Source organism: Ictidomys tridecemlineatus, chromosome X (genome assembly GCF_052094955.1).
Source record: "Ictidomys tridecemlineatus isolate mIctTri1 chromosome X, mIctTri1.hap1, whole genome shotgun sequence".
NCBI lineage: Eukaryota > Metazoa > Chordata > Mammalia > Rodentia > Sciuridae > Ictidomys > Ictidomys tridecemlineatus.
The window spans coordinates 38,789,957-38,804,785 of NC_135493.1; the positions used below are offsets into that span (position 1 = coordinate 38,789,957).

The 14,829-nt window shown below is 33.0% G+C and overlaps 1 protein-coding gene and 1 long non-coding RNA gene across 7 annotated transcripts in view; one reads left to right on the forward strand and one right to left on the reverse strand.

Moving 5' to 3' along the window:
- Window positions 1–14,829, reverse strand: part of LOC120889537 (uncharacterized) — a 114,505-nt gene that overhangs the window by 98,918 nt on the left and 758 nt on the right. The gene's annotated exons all lie outside the window — the stretch shown is intronic.
- Window positions 1–14,829, forward strand: part of Acsl4 (acyl-CoA synthetase long chain family member 4) — an 82,747-nt gene that overhangs the window by 45,934 nt on the left and 21,984 nt on the right. For all 6 annotated transcript variants that reach the window (XM_078034403.1, XM_013357754.4, XM_078034405.1 and 3 more), the window contains 5 exons: window positions 872–981; window positions 5,513–5,651; window positions 8,640–8,790; window positions 9,544–9,667; window positions 13,519–13,590. In XM_078034403.1, the coding sequence (XP_077890529.1) occupies window positions 872–981; window positions 5,513–5,651; window positions 8,640–8,790; window positions 9,544–9,667; window positions 13,519–13,590 (596 nt within the window). The remainder of the gene's footprint in view (window positions 1–871; window positions 982–5,512; window positions 5,652–8,639; window positions 8,791–9,543; window positions 9,668–13,518; window positions 13,591–14,829) is intronic.

A 14,829-nucleotide genomic window follows, 5' to 3' on the forward strand; every position in this document is an offset into this window, starting at 1 on the left:
AATATCCTAGGTTTAATGTAAGAATCAGAGTTTGTATATCAAACAAAAATAGATAATATGAAAATGATTCCATAGGTACCCATAACCCAACTTCAATCATCAACAGTGAAATGTGGCTATTCTTAACTATGTTGATGTTTCTGTTACCAAGAGCTGAATTTCCATGTCAACTTTAGGTTTAAGTTTAGCAGATGTCCTTTGATTCCACCTAAACTTGTTTTAAGTTTATATTATCTTTGTGTAGTGGCTGCTAAGGAGTAGAACTCCTTTGCCCTCTCAGGTAAGACATAGAAGTCACTAATCAGATTAGAAATTGAACCTACTGAAAAAGCTTCTTAGAAAGAGTGAGAACATTATTAGTGGCTAATCTTCTGACATGAGATTCTCAAGCTTTATCAAAAATGGATCTGTTTGGGGGAACCATGACCAATAAAAGTATGTGGCACAAGGGAGCTCTTGCTGTGATTGCCCTGACCTGAGTTAAGAGTTTGGCCAGGACCTGATGGCCTTGAACATTATAGTTGACTGATTTTTGATGCGTTATGACATTTCTAGTATTTCTGGGTTTGTTCGGGTTTAGAAAGTTAGAGTGGGTTGGGGGTAGAGTGCTTGCCAAGTATGCATGACGCCCTGGGTTTTATCCCCAGCACTGCAAAAAAAAAAAAAATATATATATATATATATATATATTTTATATATATATATATAAAAATAAATAAATTCCTGGGAATTTGTAAGGATACCTTTGGGGTATTTGGGAGACTTTGAAATAAAATTAAACTACGAAATGCATTTATGTCTTTTAGTGTTCATATCATTAAGGACTGACTTAAATATTATCTTTCTAGTAAGTGTTTATTGTTTAATATAGTTGTGACTTTATATGCCACACTTGGCAAAGAAGCAGTAGTTCATGGACTAAATGAATCCGAGGCTGCTTATCTGATTACTAGTGTTGAACTTCTGGAAAGCAAACTTAAGGTAAGTATGAAAGTTTCCTTTTGTAAACTTTATTTTTAATACATAAAAATATCAAAATTATTTATATTCATGGGGTATCATGTGATGTTTCAAAACACATATACATTATGCAATGTTTAAATCAGTTTAAATTTATTGTTTCCTCAAACATTTCTTTATGGTGAAAACTTTCAATATACTTTTTATTTTCTAATATACTTTGTTCTAGCTTTTTGAGACACATAATGCATTATTGTTCTCTGTAGTCATCCTACTATGGAATAACACACCAGAATTTCATGCTCCTATCCAACTGTAACTTAGTGTCCATTGTTAAACCTCTCCCCATCCCCCCCTTTTCCCTTTTATTATCCCCAGCCTCTGGCAATTACCATTACATTCTACTCCAAGACCAATTTTTTGGAATCCACATGTGAGTGGAATCATGCATTATTTGTCTTTTTGTACCTGGCTCATTTCATTTGACATAACAATCTCCATTCTATCTATCTTGTTGTGAAGAATAGAGTTTTCACTTTTATGGTTGCATAGCATTCCATTGTGTATATGTATCACATTTTTTGTATTCATTCATCCACTAATGGACACTTAGGTTGTTCTATTTCTTGGCTATTATAAATAATGCTGCACTGGAGATGTGGCTCAAGCGGTAGTGCGCTTGCCTGGCATGCGTGTGGCCCGGGTTTGATCCTCAGCACCACATACAAACAAAGATGTTGTGTCTGCTGAAAGCTAAAAAATAAATAAATAAATATTTAAAAAAGAAAAAGAAACCTGCTTATTTAAAAATAAATAAATAAATAATGCTGCTATGACCATGGGAGTGCAGGTGTCTCTTTACCATAATGATTTCACTTTATGTGGACATATACTCAGTAGTAGATTGCCGAATAATATGGTAGTTCTGTTTGAGGAACCTCCATACTGTTTTCCATAATGGCTATACTAATTTATATTTCTATCAACAATGTACAAAGGCTCCCTTTTCTTCACATCCTTGCTAGCATGTATCTTTAGTTTTTCTGATAATAACCATTCTAATTGATATTTCATTATGACTTTGATTTTCATTTCCCTAATTATTAGTGAAATTGAGCATTTTTCATACACTTGTTGGCCATTGTATATCATCTGTTGAGAAGTGTCAATTTAGGTGTTTTGCTTGTTTTAAAATTTGGTTATTTGTTTTTGTTCTTTTGAGTTTTTGGAATTCCTTGTGTATTCTGGATATTAAGCCCTTGTCAGATACATAGTTTACATATATTTTCTTCTATCTTATATATTGTTGTTTCACTCTGATGATTGTTTTCCTGCATGTAGATACCCATTTTTCCCCAGCACCATCTCTTTTTTTTATTAGAGCACTATAATTATACATTAGTATTTGGGTTCACTTTGACAAAATCATACATGTAAAGAATTTGTTTTTAATCCCTGTCCCTCCTTTTTCTTCCTTCCTCCCTCCCCTATTCTCCTTCCTCAACTGTACTAATCTTCTTTTTACTTCTTTATTAACTTATTTTTGATTGGTACTTTTTACAAATACATAAAGGTAAAATTCTCTTTAGTGTATATATATAAAATTCTTATATATATATATATATATATATATATATATATATATATATATATAATTCTGTTAGATTCATTCCATATTTCTTCCCCTTTCCCTTCTTTCCTCTTTCCCTCTCATTCTCCTAATTCACCTATCTTCCCTATATCCTTGCAATATCCCATCCCCTCCTCCACTGCCATCTTTCCCTTATTTTGCTCTTTCTTCCACATATGAGAGAAAACATTTGACCCTTGATTTTTCTGAGTTTGGCTTATTTCACTTAGCATGATGTTTTCCAGTTCTACCATTTAGTGCAGATGCCATTATTTCATTCTTCTTTATGCTTGAGTAGAACTCTATTTTATATATATATCCTATATCCTTGCCAGTATTTGTTATTATTTGTTTTCTTGATAAAATTGACATTCTAACTTGAGTGAGAAGAAATCTTAGTGTAGTTTTGATCTTCATATCCCTTGATAGAGATGTCAAATGCTTTTTCATATATTGGTGGTTATTTATGTTTCATCTTTTGATTTCTGTTTCGTTCTTTTACACATTTATTGATTTTTTTCTTTTTGGTATTGAGTTTTTTGTTTTCTTTTTATATATTCTGGATATTAATCTGCTGTCAGAGAAGTAGTTCCAGCACTGTTTCTTGAAAAGACTGTCCTATGTGCTCTTAGCACCTTTGTTGACAATTGGCTATAGGTGCTTGAGTTTATTTCTAGGCTCTCTATTTTATTTCATTGGTCTATGTGTCTGTTTTTATATCAGTGTCATGCTGTTTGGATGATATTTGAAAGTAAGATAGTATGATGCTTCTGGCCTTTTTCTTTTTGTTCAAGATTGCTTTGGTTATTCAGAGTTTTTTCATTTTTCCATACAACATTTTCATCGGGATTACATTGAATCTCTAGATCACTTTGGGTAGTGGACATTTTTAAAAATTTTTTTGGTTGTAGATAGACAGAGTACCTTTTTTAAAATTTTATTTTTATGTGGTGATTAGGATCAAACCTACTGCTTCACACGTGTGAGGCAAGTGTTCTACCTCTGAGCTACAACCCCCAGCCCCAGTATGGACATTTTAACATTATTGATTCTTTCAATCCATGAACAAGGGATGTCTTACCATTTATTTGTGTCCTCTTCAATTTCTTTTTTACTAGTGTTTTATAATTTTTATTGTGGAGATCTCTTACCTCCTTGTTTAATTTTTGTATGTATTTAATTTTTTGGTAGCTATTTTAAATTAGATTGCTTTCTTGATTTCATTTTGAGATAATTCACTACTGGTGCATAGAAATTCTGCTGATTTTTGTATGTTGATTTTGTTTCCTGCAATATTGCTGATTTCATGTATTAGCTCTATTTTTTTTTTTTTTGCTGATTTTGGAGTTTTTGGGGTTTCCTGTATATAAGGTCATGAAAGTGACAATTTGACTTCTACTTTTCCAATTTGGATGCTCTTTATTTATTTATTTATTTTATTTTCTCTAGTTGCTCAGGATAGGGCTTCTAGCACTGTGTTGAATAAAAATGATGAAAATGGGCATCCTTGTCTTGTTCCAGATTTTAGAAACCTTTCAGCTTTTCACCGTTCAGTATAATGTTAGCTGTTGGCTTATCATAAATGTTCTTTATTATATTGTTGTGTGTATATTATATGCCTAATTTATTCAGCAGTTTTATTATGAAGGGATTTTGCATTTTATTGAATGCCTTTTCTGCATCTGTTGAGATGACATATAGATTTTGTCTCATTTTTGTTGAAATGGGTGCACTATGTTTTGGTTTCCATATGTTGAAACACCTTTGCATCCCTGGGTTGAGTCTCAGTTGATCATAAAAATCTCTAATAATCCTTCATATTTCTGTGGTGTCAGTTGTAGTATTTCCCTTTTCATTTTTGATTTTATTCATTTGAGTCTCCATTTTTCTTAGTCTATCTATGAGTTTGTCTATTTTTCTTATATTTTTGGAACAAACACCTCTTGGTTTTCTTGATATTTTATGTTGTTTATTTAATGTCTATTTCATTTTATTTATGCTCTTCCTTTTTAATTTCTTTCCTTGTACTAATTTAGGAATTGTTCTTATTTTTCTAGTTCTTTGAGATACAGTTATCAGTTGATTATTTGAGCTCTTTATGTTTTTTTAATATAGATATTAATTGCTATAAATTTCCCTCTTATTACTGCTTTTGCAATATCCCATAGGTTTTAGTATACTATGTGTTAATTTTCATTTGTTTAAAGACATTTTCAGGGGCTGGGGATGTGGCTCAAGCGGTAGCGCGCTCGCCTGGCATGTGTGCGGCCCGGGTTCGAACCTCAGCACCACATACAAAGCTGTTGTGTCCACTGAAAACTGAAAAATAAATATTAAAAAATTCTTTCTTTCTCTAAAAAAAGACATTTTCAATTTCCTTTTTGATCTCTTCCTTGATCAATTTTTGTTTAAAAACAAGTTGCTTACTTTTCATGTATTTTTAGATTTTTTTCATGTATAGATTTTTCATACATTTATAGATTTTTGCTTTGTGGTTATGATGAAGCTTACAAAATTTCTTTTGTTTTCCACCAAACTATTTTGAAATGATATCAACTTAGCATTATCATAAAAAGAAAAAGAGAATATATACTATAAGAAAACTCTACACTGCTACTTCTTTCTTCCCCACATTTTGAATTGTTGATATCTAATATTACATCTTTTTATATTGTCCATCTCTTAAGACATTAGTGTAATTATTTTTATATTAATTGTTTTGTAGTTCATCCTGAAGATAAAAGGGCTATGTACCATATTTAAAATATAAAAGCATTCTACTTTCTGTGTATATTTGCTCTCAATAGTGAAATTTTCTTTTAATTCACTATAGTCTTTATGGGTTGGACTGGAAAATGTTCGATTATTGAGTTTTTGTTGCAGGCCCAAATTCAATAGCTGGGTTTTCTTTCTATTCAACAGACTGCACTGTTAGATATCAGTTCTGTTAAACACATAATTTATGTGGATAATAAGACTATCAATAAAGCAGAATACCCTGAAGGATTTGAGATTCACAGCATGCAGTCAGTAGAAGAGTTGGGATCCAAGCCAGAAAACTGTAAGTAAAGCAGTTAAAATAAATTCATTTTTCTATCCAAGGTTTGTCATTTCATAGGTTAGGAAAAAAGTGACATGAGGGAAAACACTAAAGATTTTTGATTAAAAAACTTTTTAATTATTTTAAAACTGTCAAAATATATATGATGAAGATTTTTTTCTCCCCTTTTCCTCAAGAGGGAACCATTGCTTAAAATTTGCTAAATAGTTGAGTTGTAATAAATGGTTAGATTTTTGGCAGATTTGCCAAACTTTTTTTTTTTGTACCAGAGATTGAACCTAAGGGTGCTTAATCACTGAGCTACATCCCCAGCTCTTTTATTTTTATACATGTATTTGAGACAGAGTCTTACTAAATTGCTTAGGTCCTCGCTAAGTTGCTTAGGGCCTTACTAAGTTGGTGAGATTGCCTTTGAACTTGCAATCCTACTGCCTCAGTCTCTTGAGCTGCTGGGATTATAGGTTAATAATCCTGTAATTATAGAATCATGCCACAGCACCTGGAAAAACTTTCCTTTTTTTAAAAAATAGCTTATAAAACTCTTCCATTTTGAACTCACAAAAAGAAAAGATCTTGGGCTTTTCATTCAATAGTTTTTTAAAAAATTCTTAATACTAGCTATCTTAATGATGTCTCAGAGGATCAAAGATGTTCACCAAGATTAGTGCTTTGATTTATTCTACCACTGAGGTGGTAGTTGGTATGTCATTTGAAACTAGTAAATATACCTTGTAGCAAATTGTCAGTCATTAGGAAAGAGAAAATTAATGTCCCATGAGAATAGTTTTCTTCTTGTGTTACATGTGAAGGTCATAATACTGAACTAGATGAGGACAGAATACATTTGGGAAGGAGAAAATATTGTTTGAACCTCTACTCTGTCTCAGAATAATTTACCATTAGAGAATTAACATATATTTACAATTAAAGGTATAGATCATAGCTTACTTCTATGTATGGAAGATGACAGAATCTGTCTGAAATTTTATCCTACTTGCAAGTGAGCCTGCCAAATTTCTTATAGACAGAAGACTTTTAGGTCAAGGATGAAGTTTTTTTCACTAACAACACTAGCAGTAGCTAGAGTATTATATTAGCTTTTGTGTCATGGGAGAGGAACTCAGAGCTTAGGGAATCAAATATTTTATTATCTTCATTGTACTGGACAGTAAGCACATCAGCTGTTTGCTCTGTTTAGAGAGACTATCTCTGTACAAACATCCTTGAAAAAGTAGTTTTGAATAAAGGCTGTTCACAAATGTGCAGGAAACATGAGACCCATAACCATTATTTCTGAATATCAGGATGATCCTTCAAGATTGGTGTGTACTTGATTAGGACAACATGATTGGTAGTAAGTAATCAGCAGATTACCAATTCCACTGATTAATTAAAGGGTGTTGGTAAAAAAAAATTTAAGGGGATATTAGTCCTCATAGTTTTATTTGAGCAATAATATGACAGTCCATCTATCTTACCTAGTTCTACTCTTCTCTAGGAGATATATATATATATATTTGTGGTACTTTACCTGGTAGACAGTTGCTATTATGATGACACTTTTTTTGAATGCTTATTCAAATTGTACATGCAGAAAGTGTCATGTTGTATGCTAAGATTGAGAGCTTAACATGTCTGTTGCTGCTGCTTTAGTTATTCATCAGAGGATATATATATTCCCTAATTTGCTTGGTTTATAAACAATGACAGTGGATATGTGGTTTTCATTGCTGTGACCAAAAGGCCTTACAAGAACAATTTAAGAGGAAGTAGTTTATTTGGGGATCATGATTTCAGAAGTCTCTGTTCATAGATGGCTGACTTCATTCCTCAGGGCCCATGGTAAGGCAGGACATCAAGGAGGAAGAATGTGGTGGAAGAAAGTGGCTCAGAACATCATACTAGTAAGCAGAGAGAGAGAGACTTCTCCTCTCACCAAAGACAAAATATATACCCCAAATACAACCCCTCATAGACTCAGCTCCTTGAGCCACGCACTACCTGCTTATAGTTACCACCCAGTTAATCTATTCAAATGGATTTATACACCAATTATTTTAAGGTTCTCATAACCTAATCATTCTACTTTTAAACTTTCTTACATTGTCTTACATGTGAGCTTTTGGGGGATACCTAATATCTAAACCATAACAATATCTTTAAGAACATTAGATTGAGCCATTTTAAGTTAAACTGAGTGTTTCAATGTTATATCTTGCTTTTTGAAATTTTTATTTTAACACATATAAAATATTAATCATTTTTGCAAAGATATTTCTTTATTCTAATAATATTCATAAGCTCTTAATTCTAATGATGCGTCTGCCATTCTTGGCCATTTTGGTGTATCCTGGGAAGGACAGGTAGCTACTGGGTTAACGTGATAGATTGTCTTGAAATTGGAAGCTCTAATGTGCTGTTTAAGTCTTTCATTAGAATTTTAAAATCATTTTTAAAATCACCTTAAAGATCTAATCTAGTAGTTTTCAACCACAGGGATCTATAAGAATCACCTATAGAGTGATATAATCACCTATAGAGTGAATCACCTATAGAGTGATATAGTGAATATAAATTCAGAAATGGGGTTTAGAAATAGAATTTTGTTAAAGCTCTTCGGGTGATTCCAATGCCTACCAGTAGTTAAAATCATGAGCTAGTCAACTGACTCATTTTTAGAGGTGGGAAAACTGAGGCTTGAAGAGTTTACACACAATTGTGTATACTGATTCTCTAAAGTCCCGGAAATCTTCTCATAACACTGCTCACTATATAACACTGGGAAGAGGCATGAACAGATAGGCATGAACACACATATGCATCCAGAAAATGAACCAAACTGTGTTTGAAATTGTAATTGTAATTAACCAGAATTTTTGCTTTTGATGATCAATATACAGTATTATCATTATGCAGCCTTGAATATATTATTGTTTAGTAATTTAACTTTTGAACTAAAAAAAACATGGTGCTTTTTCATTTATTTAGCAACCATTCCACCAAACAGACCAACTCCTTCAGACATGGCCATTGTCATGTATACCAGTGGTTCAACTGGCCGCCCTAAGGGAGTGATGATGCATCATAGCAATTTGATAGCTGGAATGACAGGCCAATGTGAAAGGATACCTGGACTAGGGTAAGAGAGAATTATTCAACTTTATTCTTTGAAATACAGAGCTTGTGTTCAGCATTCTCTAAACTATATTAAAATAATAAAGTTATTGATGTATCTGATTTTAAAATTCCTTTTCAAACTTGGAGTGGAACCAGCATTTGACTCAGTTATCCCACTCCTTGGCATATACCCAAAGGACTTACTTTTAGCATATTATAGTGACATGGCTATATCAGTGTTCATAGCAGCTAAATTTGCAATTCCCTAAGCTATGGAACCAACCTAGGTGCCCTTCAATAGATGAATGGATAAATAAAATATTGTACATATACACAATGAAATATTAATTAAAAATAAGAATGAAATTATGGCATTTGCCAGTAAACAGATGGAACTGGAAACTATCACGCTGAGTGAAATAAGCCAATCCTAAAAAATCCAAATTCTAATGTTCTCTCTGATATGCAGATGCTGACTCACAGTAGGTGCGGGGTGGAGGTTCACTGGATTGGAGGGAGGGGTTGTTGATGGGGGGAAGAAAGAGGGGATAGGAATAGGACAGTCAGTAGAATGAATTGGACATAACTTTCCTGTGTTCATATATGAATACACAACCAGTTAACTCCACATCATATACAACCACAAGAATGGAAAGTTATATTCCATGTATGTATAATATGTCAAAATACATTCTACTGTCATATATAATTAAAAGAACAAATAAGAAAATGCCTTTTCAAAAGTGGTTAAAATGTTTCTTCTGTTTTATTTTAGACCAAAGGACACATATATTGGCTACTTACCTTTGGCTCATGTGCTAGAATTGACAGCAGAGATATCTTGCTTTACCTATGGCTGTAGGATTGGATATTCTTCTCCACTTACACTGTCTGACCAGGTGACAAACTTTTTAGTATATTGGTGTTACAATATTAAGTTATATTGGGTGGCATACTACTTAAACATGAGATATTTTAATTCAGTTAAAACTTTCTCTGTAACTTAAAAAATACTTGTTATGAGCAATATGTAACTACTGTAAATAACCCTGTGGTTTTGTTAGCATTGTTTCAGATACCTGTTTTTAAATTATTTTGAAATGAATAAATATTGTCATCTTTTCTTTTCCTATTAATTATTTTTTACTCTGGAGAGCTAATGTAAAAAATATAAATATACTGAGCCTTTTTGACATATTAACCCAGGACCACTGATGTGTTCTTCTAGAGGAGATGTGGAGTTTTGACCCAGTATTCATCTGAATTTTCTCTATACTTGTGCTGTCCTAAACAGTAGTCACTAGCTGCATCTTTAAGGAAATTAATTAAAATTTAAAAATTTGCTTTTTTATTTTCACTAGCCACATTTCAAGTTCTCAATAGCTATGTGTGATCAGTGGCTGCCATATTGGACAGAATAGATACACATTATTTTCGTCCATGCAGAAACTTCTTATTGGACAGTACTGCAGCATCTCCAAGGACAGCCCTTGGCTTAATATACTGAGTCAGGGTTCTCCTTCTCTGTTATTCATGGCAACAAACCCAACAATGGGTATGGTTCACTCATGTCTTTTAAGCACATCTATTGTCCACAGTTCTGTTATATGCCTTCTTTGGAATAGTTGTGATAGAAAAGACTCAACCAGGCATAGGAAAAAATAGCTACTAAGAACATTGTGAATTTCAGGGTGCTGAAAGATAAAGTAAGTATAGGAATGACTTGACTCTGTGTGTGACTTTGACACTCCTGAGGACCCAACAGTTATTTTTAGATCTCTGGCCAACAGTGCCTATTATTTGGGGTCTGATGGTGCTAATAGAGATTGTATTACTTTTAACTTTTTTATAGAAATTCCTGTTTAGGGAGATTAGTAGGTTTGTATAGTAGTAAGGTAAAAAAATTAAATAGATTTTTTTTCAGATTTATTTGGGATTCTAACCACCTTTATCTGTGTTTTGTTTTTTGCTTTGATGTATAACTTAAGGTGCACAAATATTAAGTGTATTACTTGATTAAATTTAATGTACACAACATGTAGATTTCTCATCATTACCATCCAGAGCAAGAAAAAAAAAGTGTTCTCAACATTGTAGGATTTCCCTGTTTCCTCTTAGTCATTATCACCCCACAAAGATAATTCAGTTTCCTTTTAAAGTGGTTTTTGCTATGAAAAAGAGTTCTGTTCCAACTAACTACCAACTTTGTACTTTGGAGGATACAACCTGTTTGTAAGAGGGGGTGCTGCTGTATTTTATTTAACTCTAATACTCAGCCCCAAATTAACCTTTAAAATTTTCGAAAATAGTAATAGGATAACTAAACTATCAAATAAACTAATAAAACTTGATTTAGTAAAGTCAGAGTAGGCCTGTGTATATACAGGGCTTAAATTATGGGAAACATTTTAGAAACATTTGTGATGATTTTGTTTTGAGATTCTAGTGGGAATTTCTTATGTTCAGAGACCTTATTAAAATGTGAAAACATGATTCTGGGGTTGTGGCTCAGTGGTAGAGTGTTTGCCTAGCATGGGTGAGGCACTGGGTTCAATCCTCAACAACACATTAAAAAAATGAATAAAATAAAGTTATTAAAAATGTGAAAACATTTCCATAAGATTTGGGTATGTTTTTTCCCCTTTGGGGAAGTTCAGAAGCCTAGACTAGCACCATTCCCCACCCCCCTTTTTTACTGTCTTTCTAAGAACAATAGCCTCATTGTGGAGAAGGAAAAATAGTTGGATCTATTGCTTGTCTGACTTAATTCTTGCTGTCTATTAGGCAAAGCTCTAGTACATTAGAAGCCTTTTAGATAAATTCACTCCTACTTTGTAAATGAACTTTACTGAAAGATAATGAATCTCTTTTTTTTAGTTGTAGAATGAACACAATACCTTTATTTTATTGATTTATTTTTATGTGGTGCTAAGGATTGAACCCAGTGCCTGAAATGTGGAAGACAAACGCTCCAGCACTGAGCTATATCCCTAGCCCCAAAGATTCTGAATCTTATAGAAATCTAAATTTTAGGAATCATCCTCAAGTAGAGATTAGAGACACCACATTTGAAGCTAGCAAATGATAGTGATGTTGTCATAACTGGGGTTACTGTGATGGTAATAAGACAAATGAACTGAAAATACAGGTTGGGCACCCCAACCCGAAAATCTGGAATCCAGAATGCTCCAAAATGCAAAACTTTTTGAGAGTTGACATGATACCACAAGTGGAATATTCCATACCTGATCTCATATAACAAGTCACTATCAGAACACAGGAGCACTGAAACTATTGTATAAAATTCCCTTCAGACAATATGTAGTAAGGTGTGTATGAGATGCAAATAAATTTTGTGTTTAGACTGGGGTCACATCCTAAGGTATTTCATAATATATATATGCATGCTTGTATATAATGTGTGAGGATGTGCATGCATGTGCATGTGTACACACATTCCAAAACCTGAAAATTTTATATCAGACATTTTTTTGTCCTGAGGATTTCCTTCTTTCTTTCTTTCATTTCTAATAAGGGCTACTCAACCTGTATTACTATGAATAATAAAGAAAACATGAGGGGGCTAGGGTTGTGGCTCAGTGGTAGAGCACTTGCCTTGCATGCATGGACACTGGGTTCCATCCTCAGCACATAAAATATAAAATGATGTGTCAAATAAAAAAGAAAGAAAAAGAAAACAAGGAATGGCTCCCTGTGACTCCTGCTTATCTGGAACATCTTTTTATGGTAACAACTGGTCAGTAACACATGAGGGGCAGTTTCTACTTGAAGGACTGAAGAGCTAATTTTCTCTCTACAAATTGGTTTTCCCCTGCATGGTGTGCATGTGTCTCTACAAATTTCCACTCACAAATGGGCACACACTTGCACATACATATGACATAGGAGTTTTTTAAAAAAATATCCTTTATCTGTATTAAAGAAAAGCAGGAGAAAAATCAATTTAGTTTTACCAGCAGAACCTTATGTATGGTCAAGCTGGTGGTTCTTGTGGGTCACATGGCTTCTTAAGAGTTGGTTATCTTCTTCTCTCTATTAGCCATCTAAACTTACATAATAAACTGCATTTCAGGAGCTTCTTATTTTTAATGTATTTTGGTGGGTAATTTTATCAAATTTTCTAACTATTGATCTGATGTTACTAATCCCAAATAGTATGTATGGATAAAAGAAGAAAGGAGGGGAAGGAGGCAGGGAGAGAAATACACATTTATATATATATATTTATATACACACACATCTCTCCAACTTGGCCATTGGCATTGTCTTCCTATTTTACTGAGCAGAATATTATCCAATTAGGATTTCTGAATGTCAGTTGATATTCATACTGATGACTTTGAAATGTGTCCTTGCTTATTCATTAATCAAAGAAAGTTGCCTTTGATTTTGTTTTATTGTTAAATTTACTTTAATTGACTTTTTTTGGAAAATGTACAAAAATGCAGTTTGTGCTATATTTTGATTGTACATTATTAATTAGAATCTTTGATTCCCCAAAACTTCTCATTCTTCCTTCCGAATCAGAGTTTCTCCTCTATAGAAGGCTGAGACATGCTAGCAGCCATAATCTTCAGGATGAAGCACTAGATTGCTTACACTTTGGCTTTTTAGAGCAGTAGAAGAACAAATTCCTTGTGTAGCTCTGTCTTTGTTATTAATACTTGAGTTAGAACATTTTTTGCTAAGGTCGGTTTCCCTGATCATGATTATATTTTCTTTATTGTAGTCCAGCAAAATCAAAAAGGGAAGCAAAGGGGACTGTACTGTACTGAAGCCTACACTTATGGCTGCTGTTCCAGTAAGTACCATATATGAATATGAATAGAAGAGGATCCCTTGTATAATTTCTTGCTTATACTTTGTCTTTGTAAAATATAATACTCTTAGATATATGCATACATTTCAAAATAATTTTACTTTATTGAAATGCATTCCTTAAAGTCTTAGATATATTGGCAAGATGAAATGGCAAGCTTTTGAAATCTATGTCTGTTAGTGTTTACGGATCCTTGAAATTTGAGTGATGAAAATGACTTTGTTTCAACTACCTAGTTTGATAATTGGTCATAATATCTTAAGATAGGATAAACTCTAAAGATAATCCTGTTTAATCTTTTAATTTAAGAAATGGAACAAGGAGGTCTGGGGCTGTAGCTCAGTGGTAGAGTGCTTGCCTAGCACATGTGAGGCACTGGGTTCGACTCTCAGCACCACATAAGAATAAATAAATTGTGTCCATCTACAACTTAAAAAAATGAAAAAGAAAAGGAACAAGGAAACACTGGGCTGCCCTAGAGAACTGGGGCAGCATTTCCAATTTTATAGGGCTGATTAGTGACAGAGCTGAGTCAAAGATGCAAGCCTCCTGACCTTTTTATGTGATAAAGGACAACTGTTACTTTGAGATAGCTCCCATAGGAAAAAAAATGAATTATTCAAAATCCTTATGTGAAATATTGCCTTTAAAAAAGCAAGATCTTGCTTTTTATAACCTTGGAATGATAAGTTTTGCAACATCTAATACATTCTTTCCAATTTGTGTACAATATCTTCTAGCACTTTTGTACTTTGGAAACCCTAGGGAGACTGTATATTGCTACTGCTTATATTATGATTGGATTTTAAATCTTACTTTAATATCTTTCACAGCATTACTTTTTTACATGAGAAGTCTGAGAATAGATAATGAAATGTTCAAGTTTTTCTAAGTATCACAGATGGAAGATATATGGTCTTTTTAGTTTCTAATTCAAAATTACAAAATAACCAAAGATTCAAATCTGTCAGAGAAGCCTTTGTCTTTTTACTTAGAAGAACTGTAGGATTCAGTGTTCTCAAAATATGAGAGATTTCTGATTAAAGACATCATGAAATGATGCTAAGAACAGCAAGTGAAGTTCTTACTGTGTTAATCCTCCTTAAGATTCTGCTGGGTAGGCCCTATTATCACCCTTTTTTTATTATAAAGAATGAAATTTAATATTTGGTAGAATCAAAACTTGAACTCTACCAGTCTGATTAAAAAATCTTCTAACCA